The 11,369-nt window shown below is 48.9% G+C and overlaps 5 protein-coding genes across 5 annotated transcripts; 2 read left to right on the forward strand and 3 right to left on the reverse strand.

Moving 5' to 3' along the window:
- Positions 1-457: 457 nt before the first annotated feature.
- On the reverse strand, positions 458-1,385 carry TRUGW13939_01448 (uncharacterized protein; the record flags this gene model as incomplete). The annotated part of the gene is made up of 2 exons (XM_035484648.1): positions 458-766; positions 828-1,385. The coding sequence occupies 2 exons, from the start codon at positions 1,383-1,385 to the stop codon at positions 458-460; spliced, it is 867 nt and encodes a 288-aa protein (XP_035340541.1).
- Positions 1,386-1,939: 554 nt separating this feature from the next.
- Positions 1,940-3,951, reverse strand: TRUGW13939_01449 (uncharacterized protein; the record flags this gene model as incomplete). The annotated part of the gene is made up of 2 exons (XM_035484649.1): positions 1,940-3,779; positions 3,863-3,951. 2 exons carry the CDS (start codon positions 3,949-3,951, stop codon positions 1,940-1,942), a joined length of 1,929 nt encoding a protein of 642 aa, XP_035340542.1.
- A 276-nt stretch (positions 3,952-4,227) lies between these two features.
- Positions 4,228-6,620, forward strand: TRUGW13939_01450 (uncharacterized protein; the record flags this gene model as incomplete). Its single annotated transcript, XM_035484650.1, has 7 exons — positions 4,228-4,310; positions 4,360-4,739; positions 4,798-4,921; positions 4,998-5,267; positions 5,343-5,432; positions 5,516-6,232; positions 6,314-6,620. The coding sequence occupies 7 exons, from the start codon at positions 4,228-4,230 to the stop codon at positions 6,618-6,620; spliced, it is 1,971 nt and encodes a 656-aa protein (XP_035340543.1).
- Positions 6,621-7,090: 470 nt separating this feature from the next.
- Positions 7,091-9,069, forward strand: TRUGW13939_01451 (uncharacterized protein; the record flags this gene model as incomplete). The annotated part of the gene is made up of 7 exons (XM_035484651.1): positions 7,091-7,490; positions 7,552-7,661; positions 7,719-7,967; positions 8,021-8,196; positions 8,264-8,631; positions 8,686-8,796; positions 8,855-9,069. 7 exons carry the CDS (start codon positions 7,091-7,093, stop codon positions 9,067-9,069), a joined length of 1,629 nt encoding a protein of 542 aa, XP_035340544.1.
- Positions 9,070-9,513: 444 nt separating this feature from the next.
- Positions 9,514-11,083, reverse strand: TRUGW13939_01452 (uncharacterized protein; the record flags this gene model as incomplete). The annotated part of the gene is made up of 2 exons (XM_035484652.1): positions 9,514-10,428; positions 10,490-11,083. 2 exons carry the CDS (start codon positions 11,081-11,083, stop codon positions 9,514-9,516), a joined length of 1,509 nt encoding a protein of 502 aa, XP_035340545.1.
- Between the last annotated feature and the right edge of the window lie 286 nt (positions 11,084-11,369).

The raw sequence follows: 11,369 nt of genomic DNA on the forward strand, positions 1-11,369 counted from the left end.
CCCCAGAAACGCGGGGGGAAAGAGCCATGCGGAGAAGTCGCAGGCCCTCTGATTGGTCTGTTGGCTACGTATGTAGATGTGGAGACATTATTTGATCGCAGTCTTCACTGAATATTCATATATATCGATATGTATATATATTAACTTAAAATCAAATAAATGATAATACTATTCTATTCTCCAAGTGTACGGCTTCCCTTTCTCTGCCTAGCATCGGTGGTTCATGTATGTGAATGCGCACTTGGTATGACGTAGCCGTAAACACATGCAATCTTGCTTTAATGTACATTAAATTCTTTAAATTTTTTTTAAAAAATTTACTCCGAATGATATGAATTATAAAAGTCCCTTTAAATTTAAATTAAACCATTCAATATGGTTTGCTTAATATGTGAAATAACAATAAAGCTTCATTCTATACATGCGCCGAATGCAGTAACAGAAAAATGAAAGACAACTACCAAGCACCGACAACACCTGCAATTGGAATGTCAATTCCTGTCGTGTAGCTCGCTGCATCACTCAGCAAGTACACATATGCACCACCCAGTTCACGAGGGTCTGCCAGACGGGGCATGCCGCCGTAGTACTGCATCTTCTGGTTCCAGTCCGGCGCGTTCTCGACGTAGTATGTCATGGCTGTCTTTACGAACCCAGGAGAGATACTGTTAACACGGATTCCGTGTTTACTCCATTCCATGGCGAGCGTGTGGCACATGTTTCGGACGGCAGCCTTGGTGGCGCCGTAGGGAGCAGAAGGAGCAGCCTACAGGCAGTGACTGTTAGCTATATATCATCTGAAAGAATGGAGAAAGAAGGAAGCTCACTCGGTTTGGTCGGTAAGAAGTCATACTAGACGTCATGACGATTGATCCCTTGATCCCCAGCTCGATAAACTTGCGGGCGACAATGTTGGCGCAGAAGTAGGCACCAAACACATTCAGGTCAAACAGCTTCTGGAGCTCTGGTCTTTGGAAATCGAGTGCGGGTTGATGCTTGGTCATGCCCGCATTGGCAACAAGGCCATCAATACGGCCAGTTTTCTCGACAATGGTGTTTATCGATTTCTCAACGCTCTCTTCGTCGGTGACGTTGGTCTGGACGTACTCGAATCGCTTGGGATACCGCTGTGCCAGCGCCTTGAATTCCTCGCCAGGCTCGGTGATGTCAAGCGAGAAGACGACTTTGGCAGAGTTGGCGAGACAGACTTCTGCAATACCCAGACCGATACCCCGGTTGGCACCGGTAATGGCAACGACTTTTTCTGCGAGCGTGATTTGCCATGAGAAGTCCGAGGCGGGCATGGTGCTCAAGTAGGGCTGAGCTTCGACTGTCTGAGCGACAGCATTGGCAGAAGATTCGCCGCCGGTCGCTGCAGGAGGCATTTTGAAAGATTAATGTGCTTTTCGAATTTTTCTGTAAAGGATACAATGAGGGATGGAGTAAAAGATTTGGTTGAGACAAGTTGCAATAGAGAGAGCAACTGATACAGCGGCAGATAAGTTAAGAAGACACCGGCACTGCTTTATACCGATGGTAAAATATAAGAGAAAGAAAATCAAGAGAGAAGATGAGTGTATTCGGCAGAACTCCGATGGTGTTTGTTGCGGGGTTGTCTTGATCATGCGTGGATGCGAGCAGGGTGCCTCGTGCCGAGGCCACGAAAAATTACCCAAAGCGGAATCGTGAAAGATGACAAAATAATAATGAATAATACATGAATTATTATTGCTTACGCTAAGACTACAGCAGACTGGGGCAGTCCCTGGAAATTTGCAGATATCAATTGATGTAGATCTGCATGGGAAATATACTGGTATATGCTGGGACGAAATAGGCAAAAATCAAATACCCAACATTTCAATATGGAATCCCACAAAGGTGAAAAATCTGGAACTTTTGATAGTATTACATATATATAACAAAGATGTCCTTGTAATCAAGCATTGCCGGCGTCAATTTTGCGCCATTCCAACTCCAACTCCATCCGCAACGACCTCTTCGACCAGGTCATCTGCTGCTCGCACGACTCGATCAGACCAAGGACCACAGCACGCTCATGTGGTACATGGAGAGCTATACCGGCCATGAACAAGCATAGAATTGACACATAGTTTGCAGGCATGCATCCCTTTTCGACCGTTCTTGCGATGCCGCACACGATTTCGACCGCGTGTCTGATAGCTCGCTGTATAATGCTGTATTCACGATGGCCACCGCATAACGGGCGATGCATAAGCAAAAGAATACGCGAGAGATTGTGCATCTGAACTGCTGCAGCGTATGATGGTGGATAGATCCATATTTCAGGAAATATAATATTGTTGTCGCCGGATTGGCTGGTGGTGGGAAGTGGGTTGAATTCTGGAGGAAGACTATGATTCCAGTCCTCGATCATTTGAAACAATTCGTTGCCCCTAGTAAGCCGTTGGTCTATCGTCTGACCTTGTATCTCTTCGCATGAAGCATAGTTTATGCATTGTGCAAGCAGATAGCTGGCTCGGCATGCCAGCTCCGGGGCGTTCAGCGAGTCCACCGGTCGTGTGGGACGCCAGAAGCTAAATACGCGCCGCCGCTCCATCAATGCAACCCAGATATCTTGCTGCAGCCACGTCCACCATACAGCCTGGCGTAAACCTCCGCATTCCCCGTCATTGTCCTGTGAGCGCTGGATCCAGAAGACTCCCTTGAGATGTCTTTCCCAATCTTTATTTGACCCATCAATCATCTCGTAGGTGCTGATTAGAATGGCGGTGGCCACCAGTTCCCGGCTCCATGTGTAAGACCTGTAGTGCATTGCCTTGTGAAGGTACTGGAGGGTTTCGTAATAATACTGAACAGCCGTTTCTCGGTCAGTGGTACTTGCTTCTGTTGGATGGCTTCTGTGGGCATCTGGTGATTCCCGCTGCGTCACTCCAAGAGACATGGCATTCTCGCAAATCGAAATATGGCGGGCTGAAAGGGCCAGCAAAGCCTTCAGTAGGCCAACATTATTGAGAGCAAGGTGTGGAACAAGGCTCCCGAAATGTCGGAGGGGATCGAAAAAGTCCAGCCAGGTACTTAGATGGCGGATAAAGTGGGAAAGTATATATCGTTCCTGAGAGCTCAAATTCACCGGCGCAGCCAGGTTCCAGGACGTTTTCGAGTCATCCAAAACCGCTGCAGGTGATGCTGCTGTCGGGATGGCTGATGTGGCGATGTTGTTGTTGCCGGGAATGTCTCCGAATGCAGCTGCTCGAAAACTCTGTCGTTCTCTCTGGTTTCGGGGAATCAGAAGGTCGCTGGAAGGAGAATTATGGTTTTCCTGATATAGAGGAGCCTCTGCTGGAGTGTCAACCTGGCCGGCGGGTGACAGTAAAAAAGTATTATCGGTATTAGCGACATCGGTGGCGAGCAACTCAAACCAGCTGTATGGCGCATGTCCACCGAATGATTTCTCTGTAGCAGGAGATATGGCCGCAGTGGTTTGATATGAAATAGGCGATGCTAGAGGAAGCGTGGCCATGGCGGCAGTTGTTGGGTGGTGTGGTATTGCTGGGGATACGATAGTCGCAAGATGGCCGTGTTCCTGCACGTTTGGACTGACATTCTCGTCCTCAGTATTATTATCGACATCGGCCGAATTGTCTGATTCTCCCAAGAAATACGAATTATCTGCAGAACCTGGCTTGGTGTCGCTGTGGCTGCTACCGTATGCACATGGCCGCCGGCCCTTTCGACAAGGGCCACACTGCGGGCGCACCTCGTCGCATTTCACATGGCGCTGCTTGCATATGAGACTGTTCTCCTTGTCAACCACGACGCATAGCAAGCAAATTGTGGTGTGTGAGATTGAGACTGCGGGGGAACAGGATGCACTAACCAGCCAGCTGTTGTGCGGAGACCGCGGCCCCGCGACTTGCGCGGCTTGCGACGACGGGGGAGCTTGTCCACTACACCTGCATCGGTCATGTCTGATGCATTGTAATCATTGATAATAGTTGCAATGGGGGCGCGTTGCGAGGATGGTCGGCAAAAGACAGGCGGGTCCTAGGATGGATAGAGACGATGAGAGTGTGAACATTGAAGAGCGGCCCGGGCGGGCAAGAAGCGTCTTCGCGACGAGGCCACAAGCGGGGCTCGGAGCAATTCCGGTTTTGTCAAGCAAAGGATAAAGCACACCAGGCCCCACGTCATTATTGTTGTGGAATAGGGAAATAAACACCGAGAGAAAGACAACATTTGAACATGAGCTGGAAATATACAAACAAGACTCTGCAAATTCTCAAGTCCGCCGAGGAAGGCGGCTATGGGGTTCTTGCAGCCATTGTGTAGGTCTAAATATATATTGATGCAATGACACTGGCTGAGAAAAGATAGGTATAATGTTGAGCACATTACTGCCTTTGTAAAGGCAGCCAACAGTCGCAAATCGCCTTTGATCATCCAACTATTCCCGTCAGCCCTGGAAATGACCCCGTCGCTGGTCTTCGCTGCAGCCGCTGCAGCGCGATCAGCCGAGGTGCCGATTTCTGTGCATCTTGACCATGCTCAGGATGCCACGCAGATAAAGTACGCGGCAGATAACTACCCTTTTGACTCTATCATGGTAGACATGAGCCACTACGAGAGATTAGAAAACATACAAAAGACGAAAGAGCTGAAGGAGTACTGCCACTCCCGGACGATCGCCGTGGAAGCAGAGACTGGCCGAATAGAGGGCGGAGAGGATGGGATTATGGACACGGGGGATCTGGCGGGTAAAATTACTCTTGCTACTTGAACGAAGCGGAATAGATATCTGACTACGGCCTATAGGCATTCTGACCAGCGCCGAAGATGTCGAGGATTTTATCTCTGCTGGCGTCGACCTTATCGCGCCGAGTGTGGGCAACATCCACGGGGACTACGGGCCCGAGGGACCCCAGCTTCACCTTGAAAGGTAAGGAAATGTGGATGTCACTGAGTAAATGTGTAGAAGAAGAAGCGTATATACTGATTGATTGTGTCTCAAATAGACTGCAGCAAGTTTATAGCCAAATCAACCGCCGCGTCGGACTTGTGCTGCACGGAACGAACGATTTCTCGCCAGAGCTGACCAAAGAATGCATAAAAGCCGGTGTTTCGAAAATCAACGTCAACAAGCTCCTCCTTGCGCCATGGCAGCAGCACATTGAAGGAAACATCCATAAGCCCTTGACGCAAGTCATGCAAGAAGGCATTGATGTGTTGACGAAAGAGACGGAGCGATGGATGGATATAATTGGAAGCAGCGGCCAGGGCTTATAGTAGAGTGTATACACTTCCAAGGTCAATTAGCTAGAGTTGTTGCTGTTGTTTGTTTACTTGAACGATATAGATAGCATCGGCCAGTTGTCCGAGCGAGCTTGTACCCCACGTGCCTCCCCGCATCGGCCCAACGCCGAGCTGGGAAAAGGTAATTTAACCACGCGGTGCGCCTGCATTACAAAAAGCATTTACTTCCATCCCCCTTGTTACTATTGATTTTGAGTCGTGTCGTAATATAGCACTATAGCCCTATAGCCCAAATGAGCGACATTTCAGCCTTTGTGGCGCATGATGAGCGCTTCAAAAGCCTCCTCGGAGATTCCCCGGTGCTGGAAATGTTGGCAGAGAACACTCGGTATCCGTTTGCTCATGAGGCCGGCGTGTTCATACAGTCGACGAATGAGCTATTCATCACGAGCAATCGTTTTGGTGACTCTTTGACTGCCGCACCTCACGAACAGCGTGTTCAAATATCCAAAGTCACGCTCAACGATGACCCATCAAAGACCGTCTACGAGGAGATTGACTCGAGCGGCGTGCCCATGGGCAATGGCGGCGTAAATTACAAGGATGGGATCCTCCTTTGCGGCCAGGGACTTCTCGACCAACCCAGTGGGCTATACGAAATGAGCACTACTGCACCGTACAAAGTGCAACTGTTGGTTTCTGACTTCTACGGCCGGCCGTTCAACTCGGTCAACGATGTGATTGTGCACTCGGTCGACGGGTCCATCTGGTTTACCGATCCTACCTATGGATCTGAACAACTGTATCGCCCATCCCCGAAGCTCCCTTCGCAGCTGTACCGCTATGACCCACAGACAAAGAGTACCCGCGCCATGGCTGATGGGTTTGGACACCCAAATGGGCTATGTTTTTCTCCGGATGAGAAGACATTATACGTCACGGATACAGACCGGGAACATGGTGGGGGAACATTACACGACGATAGGGCCTCTACCATGTGAGTTATGCATTGGGCCACCAGTTGACACCTTGGGTTATATATCAATGATGTTATGGACGAAGCACTGACACTGCATAGCTACGCATTCGATGTATCTACAATCCACGGCGAGCCCTTCCTTACAAACCGTCGTCTATTTGCCTTTGCTGATCAAGGAATTCCGGACGGTATCAAGTGTGATATGGAGGGCAATGTGTATAGCGGCTGCGGCGACGGGGTAAATGTGTGGTCCCCCGGTGGTATTTTGCTGGGGCGGATCCTGGTCGAAGGAGGTGCTGCCAACTTCTGCTTCGGCCGGGGAGGCGAGATGTTCATCCTCAATGAGAACCGAATATGGCGCGCTCGGTTAGGAAGACATGTTCGAGGCGCATTGCTGAGGATCTAGCTGATAACATCAGCGTATACTTCGTACATAGTGCCCCTTAGCAAATTGATACCAACTAACATTAATTCCCATGATGTCACACCCTGCTAACAGCGTGTTTACGGGTTCTGAATTCTGCCTCCACAGCATAGTCAATTAAATCTAAACAATAATATTAAATCTCAACTAAATACCTCCCTAGGGAGCCTTCCGGGAAGCTCGGGTGGAGGATGGCGCCTCGTGCCGAGACACAATCGGGGCAGCGATTCTCGCTAGGCCCAATACGGCATCTCCACAAATGTTCCCCAGATCTCGACCTAGACCATTTGATGCTGGGGTGCACAAGAGCAGGTACACACTATAAACACGTCAGAAACCCCAAGTCTTCTTTCTCTTGCCATTCCGATGTCGTTTCTTCCAAGGATTCAGCAACCAAAGCACTCCCTTTGCTTTTGCTAGTTCGCGCAGCCGGTAGCACAAAACAAGTCAAAATGAAGCCTTTCAGCACCCCATACACAGTCCTGACGGACCGCCTACGAGGGCGAGGGCGCAAGTCGGCATGGATTGAATACATTATAACGGCAACCTGCGCTATAGGCAACATGCTATTTGGATACGACCAGGGAGTCATGGGCGGCTTCCTCACTTCCATCCCATTTGAGCAAACGTTTCCGTCGATTTCTAGTACTGCAGGAAACGCCACACTTCAGGGCTTCACTGTGGCTGTATACGAGATTGGGTGTGCGATTGGTGCGTTGAGTGTGATATTTGGCGGAGATCGATACGGTCGTAGAGTGACTGTGATGATGGGTCAGACGATTCTTATCGTTGGATCGGTGCTGCAGTTCACTTCATACAGTCTGGCACAGCTTATAGTGGGCCGGATTGTCAGTATGTTGAGACTATCTAACAAACGACATCTCTAAGACGTGATGGCTAACAAAAAATGCAGCTGGCGTTGGTAATGGAATGGCTGTCGCCGTTCTCCCGACCTGGAATGGCGAGTGCTCTCGATCATCTAATCGAGGACGCGCTGTTTTATGGCAGTTGAACATCAACATTGTAAGTCTATATAGTAGCTATAGAGGAGTCCAAGGTTGCTAACGTGCTACTATTTAGTTCGGTATCGCTGTGGCCTACTGGGTTGACTACGGTGTCAACCAATCCTCGCTGACAGTCAACACGGACTGGTCATGGCGATTCCCGTTGTCACTTCAGATCATCTTTTCACTACTTACAATTCTCTTATCGTTATTCCTGCCGGACTCACCACGTGCCCTTGTTAGACAGGGTCGGATAGAAGATGCCCGAGATGTGATTGACATGCTCTCTCTGGAGGAAGATCCTGTTAAGCGAGCCCAAACCACGGTACGTTGTCCAATATATCAGAGTATATAATTTCTTTCTAATAGTGAAACCAGACTGTCCACCTCTCTCTTATTGAAGGCACGCTCGAAGAGGAAGTCGAACAGAATTCCTCCAGCTGGAACGAAATTTTCACCCAAGGTGAATCTCGCTACTTCCAAAGACTAGTCCTTGCGACCATGGCACTTTGTATGCTGCAGATCAGCGGTCTCAATTTGATTACTTATTATGCGTAAGTCTCGTCAATGCTTTGATATAATGCTTTGAAACAAGCAAGAAACATGACTGATCATCAATAGGCCCGTTATTTTTGAAAACACCCTCGGCATGTCCCGAAAGCTCAGCTTGCTGGTTTCAGGCTTCAATGGTCTGGAGTATTGGCTTGCCACATTTGTGCCTATCCCTATCATCGATCGCGTTGGTCGGCGACGTATCATGCTGTTTGCCGCCACCGGCCAAACAATCACCATGGCCGTCCTGGCTGGGTGTATTGCGTACCCGGACAACAAAGCAGCCGGTTATGTTGCGGCCGTGGGCTTGTTTGCGTTTAATACCTTTGCCGGAATCGGCTTCGACGGTATTCCATTCTTGCTTCCTGTCGAGCTGACGCCACTGAGAACCCGTGGCAAATCGGTGGCTATCGCGACGGGATGTTTCTGGCTATGCAGTATGTATTTTACAAGAGGAGATTTGGATATTTGAGTTATCCTAACGAGAACAGACTTCTTTGTCGTCATGATCTCGCCGGTGTTGATCGACAAAATCAAATACGGCACGTACATTTTGTGGTGTGGTACCAATCTGGCATTCATTCCCATGATCTACTTCCTCAGTAAGTACTTTCTCGCACCTCGAACATACAACATAATTTTTTCTAATAATACATGCAGTCCCCGAAACATCCAAAGCGGCTCTAGAAGACATCGACGTCCTTTTCGAGACCAATCCTACCTGGCTCATTGGGCCAGGTTCCCGAAAGAAGCTGCAAAATATTGTTGCCAATCGCCAAACGGCTGAAGGCATTCGAATCAACGAAAAGGGCAATGATAATGTAGAGAACATGACCGAGGTAGAAGACATAGACAGTTCTTCTATACAACAATGATGACGCCAGAGTTCGACATGGAAAATGTCAATATTAACCTGATAAATATAATTGATATATTGGCGGGAGTAGATAATGTATTTTTAACCATATGTACTAAAATCATGATTACTTACGTATTTATGACAATATCAACTACTCTATATACCCATTCGCTATCTATGTAGTCCATCCCATGAAGCATTGCTTTTGCGGGCTGGAAATAGCTGATGTAGCGTCCACTAGAATTATCAAAACTAGATATAGGAAAGAACATTTAAGGGTAGTTTATATAGTTATCCAAGTAGCATTTGAAGACTCGTCTAGACATTAAAACTTTGAAAAGTTAGGGTTATGTTTGATTGCGCGTCTCTAGAACACGCGTCCCCTTACGGAAATGTGGTATGAATAAACGTTCTTTTCACGTCTCTTACTTGGGCGTGGCCTCCAGCCTGCCGTCCACAGTCATTCTTCTTTCCTCCCGTCCATCGTCTCCAGGTCCTCTGGGCGCAGCACGCAGCTCATGACAATCCCCATGCTTTCCTTTGAGAGGCCGACGTGGACGGTGTGCCCGATCCTCCACGGACCAAACACAAACAATTTCGAATTTACCATATGGCAGGACCCAATGAGGTGAAATTGTTCCGGTTCTGGCGAAGAGTGCACTTCATGACGGACAATATCACACCATAGGTGGTCCACGAGCTTCTGCACAACATATGCCTCTTCACTCGGTCGTAGAGCATGGCTTGTAAATCGTTCCAATAGGGAGACCCATTCCTCCTGGTCAATCTGGTTGCCAAGTCGGATGCCATTGCACGAAGCACCTCGTACCGGCTTGATGATGTATCTGTGCCTTTGAAGAGGATCCTGTCTTAACTCCTCAAGTAAGCTCTTCATGGCGTCTGATCCTGGAATGACCGTCTCGGCAATCCCGTTGCGAAGCACCTGTGCTTCTGCCGTACCTAACACCTTTCTTTCCACAAGGTTGGGAAGTTCCTGCTGGACAATTCCCAGGATGCGCTTATCATGTAGTAGCAAGATATTTCGGAAATCGTTGATACAACAAGTAGCCAGCTGTCTAAGGATACGAGCGTCAATGTCGCGCAACTCTTCCTGGAACAGCTCAATTGTACACTGTTCGATCTTTTGTTTTTGGTCCTCGCTGTCTTGGGGCTTAAAATAAATAGCCCATCCCGTGGGAGAGGTCTCGTCCTCCTCGACCTGCAACGCCGCTGGCTCAACATGTATAACATCTTGGCCTGTAGTTTGCATGAAGTCGTGGGTAAAGATGCGCGAATCTACCCCGGGCCACATCTTGTGAATATGGTAGAGGGGCTTCGTCTCGTCGAAGCAGTCTCTGATAATTTTCTTCGTGACCTATGTATAGTCATATCAGTCCCATATCAACTATATACTAGGGAAAGAGAAAGATAACCACCTCATATTCGTTGGGAACCTCAAAGCCCAGTTGTCCACCCCCCAGCAGGCGAGTCGACTCCTCATGCAAGCCGGCAACGAAGAACCCGTTGTAGGGTATACGGGCATTTATTTCGCAGATTTTGACTTCAGGTTCGCGGCCCTTTTCGATTAAAAAATCCGTCCTCCACATGCCGTATCTATCGCCAAACCTCGGTATGGTTCTCTCCTCTGCGTCGTCGTCACTGCTTTGCGTGTCGATCCATCGTAACAGATCTTCCTCGTGTGCTTCCAGCGGCATTCGCGCGGGGAAATCAGCCTGGGCATCGGTATACCATCGCTCCACGATGTCGACGAGCGCGCGGTCGAGCAGGCGATGGACCGACTCGACTTTGCGGGCAAAATCCCTGGTGATGCAGATGTTAAAGGGCGGCAACCGCATGTGGATTGGAATTGGCAATTCGGCTGGCGCGGCGATGGGCTCGAGATATTCGCGAATTGTCTTTAGGTCACGCTCCAGTCTCGATGCGCTGGCAGACGTTGCCGGCGCAATGGCGTTTTTCTCGACACTGAGCGACAGCGATATCTGCTGCGCGACTGGAACTGGAGAAGCCATTTCTGAGTGTCTCGTGGGCGAACCCGCTCAGAGAACAGGTCAAGTCGAACTGATATGTGCAGTGTTTGACAACAGGAAACCAACAGACTTATCCCACTTGGATCGGCGCTCTGTACATGTTGGAGCCCTATATCATCACATGCTAATGTTACATTGAATGCAAGCGGGAGCGCTGATTTGCTGGGTTGTCGCCAGAGGGTCCAGCATGAACCAGCCAAATCAATCAAGCCATGTTGGAACGATAACCACAAGCGCAAATAATCGCAAATAACTGTTGTTAGGACTG

This window comes from Talaromyces rugulosus, chromosome I (genome assembly GCF_013368755.1).
Source record: "Talaromyces rugulosus chromosome I, complete sequence".
In the NCBI taxonomy this organism is placed as follows: Eukaryota; Fungi; Ascomycota; class Eurotiomycetes; order Eurotiales; family Trichocomaceae; genus Talaromyces; species Talaromyces rugulosus.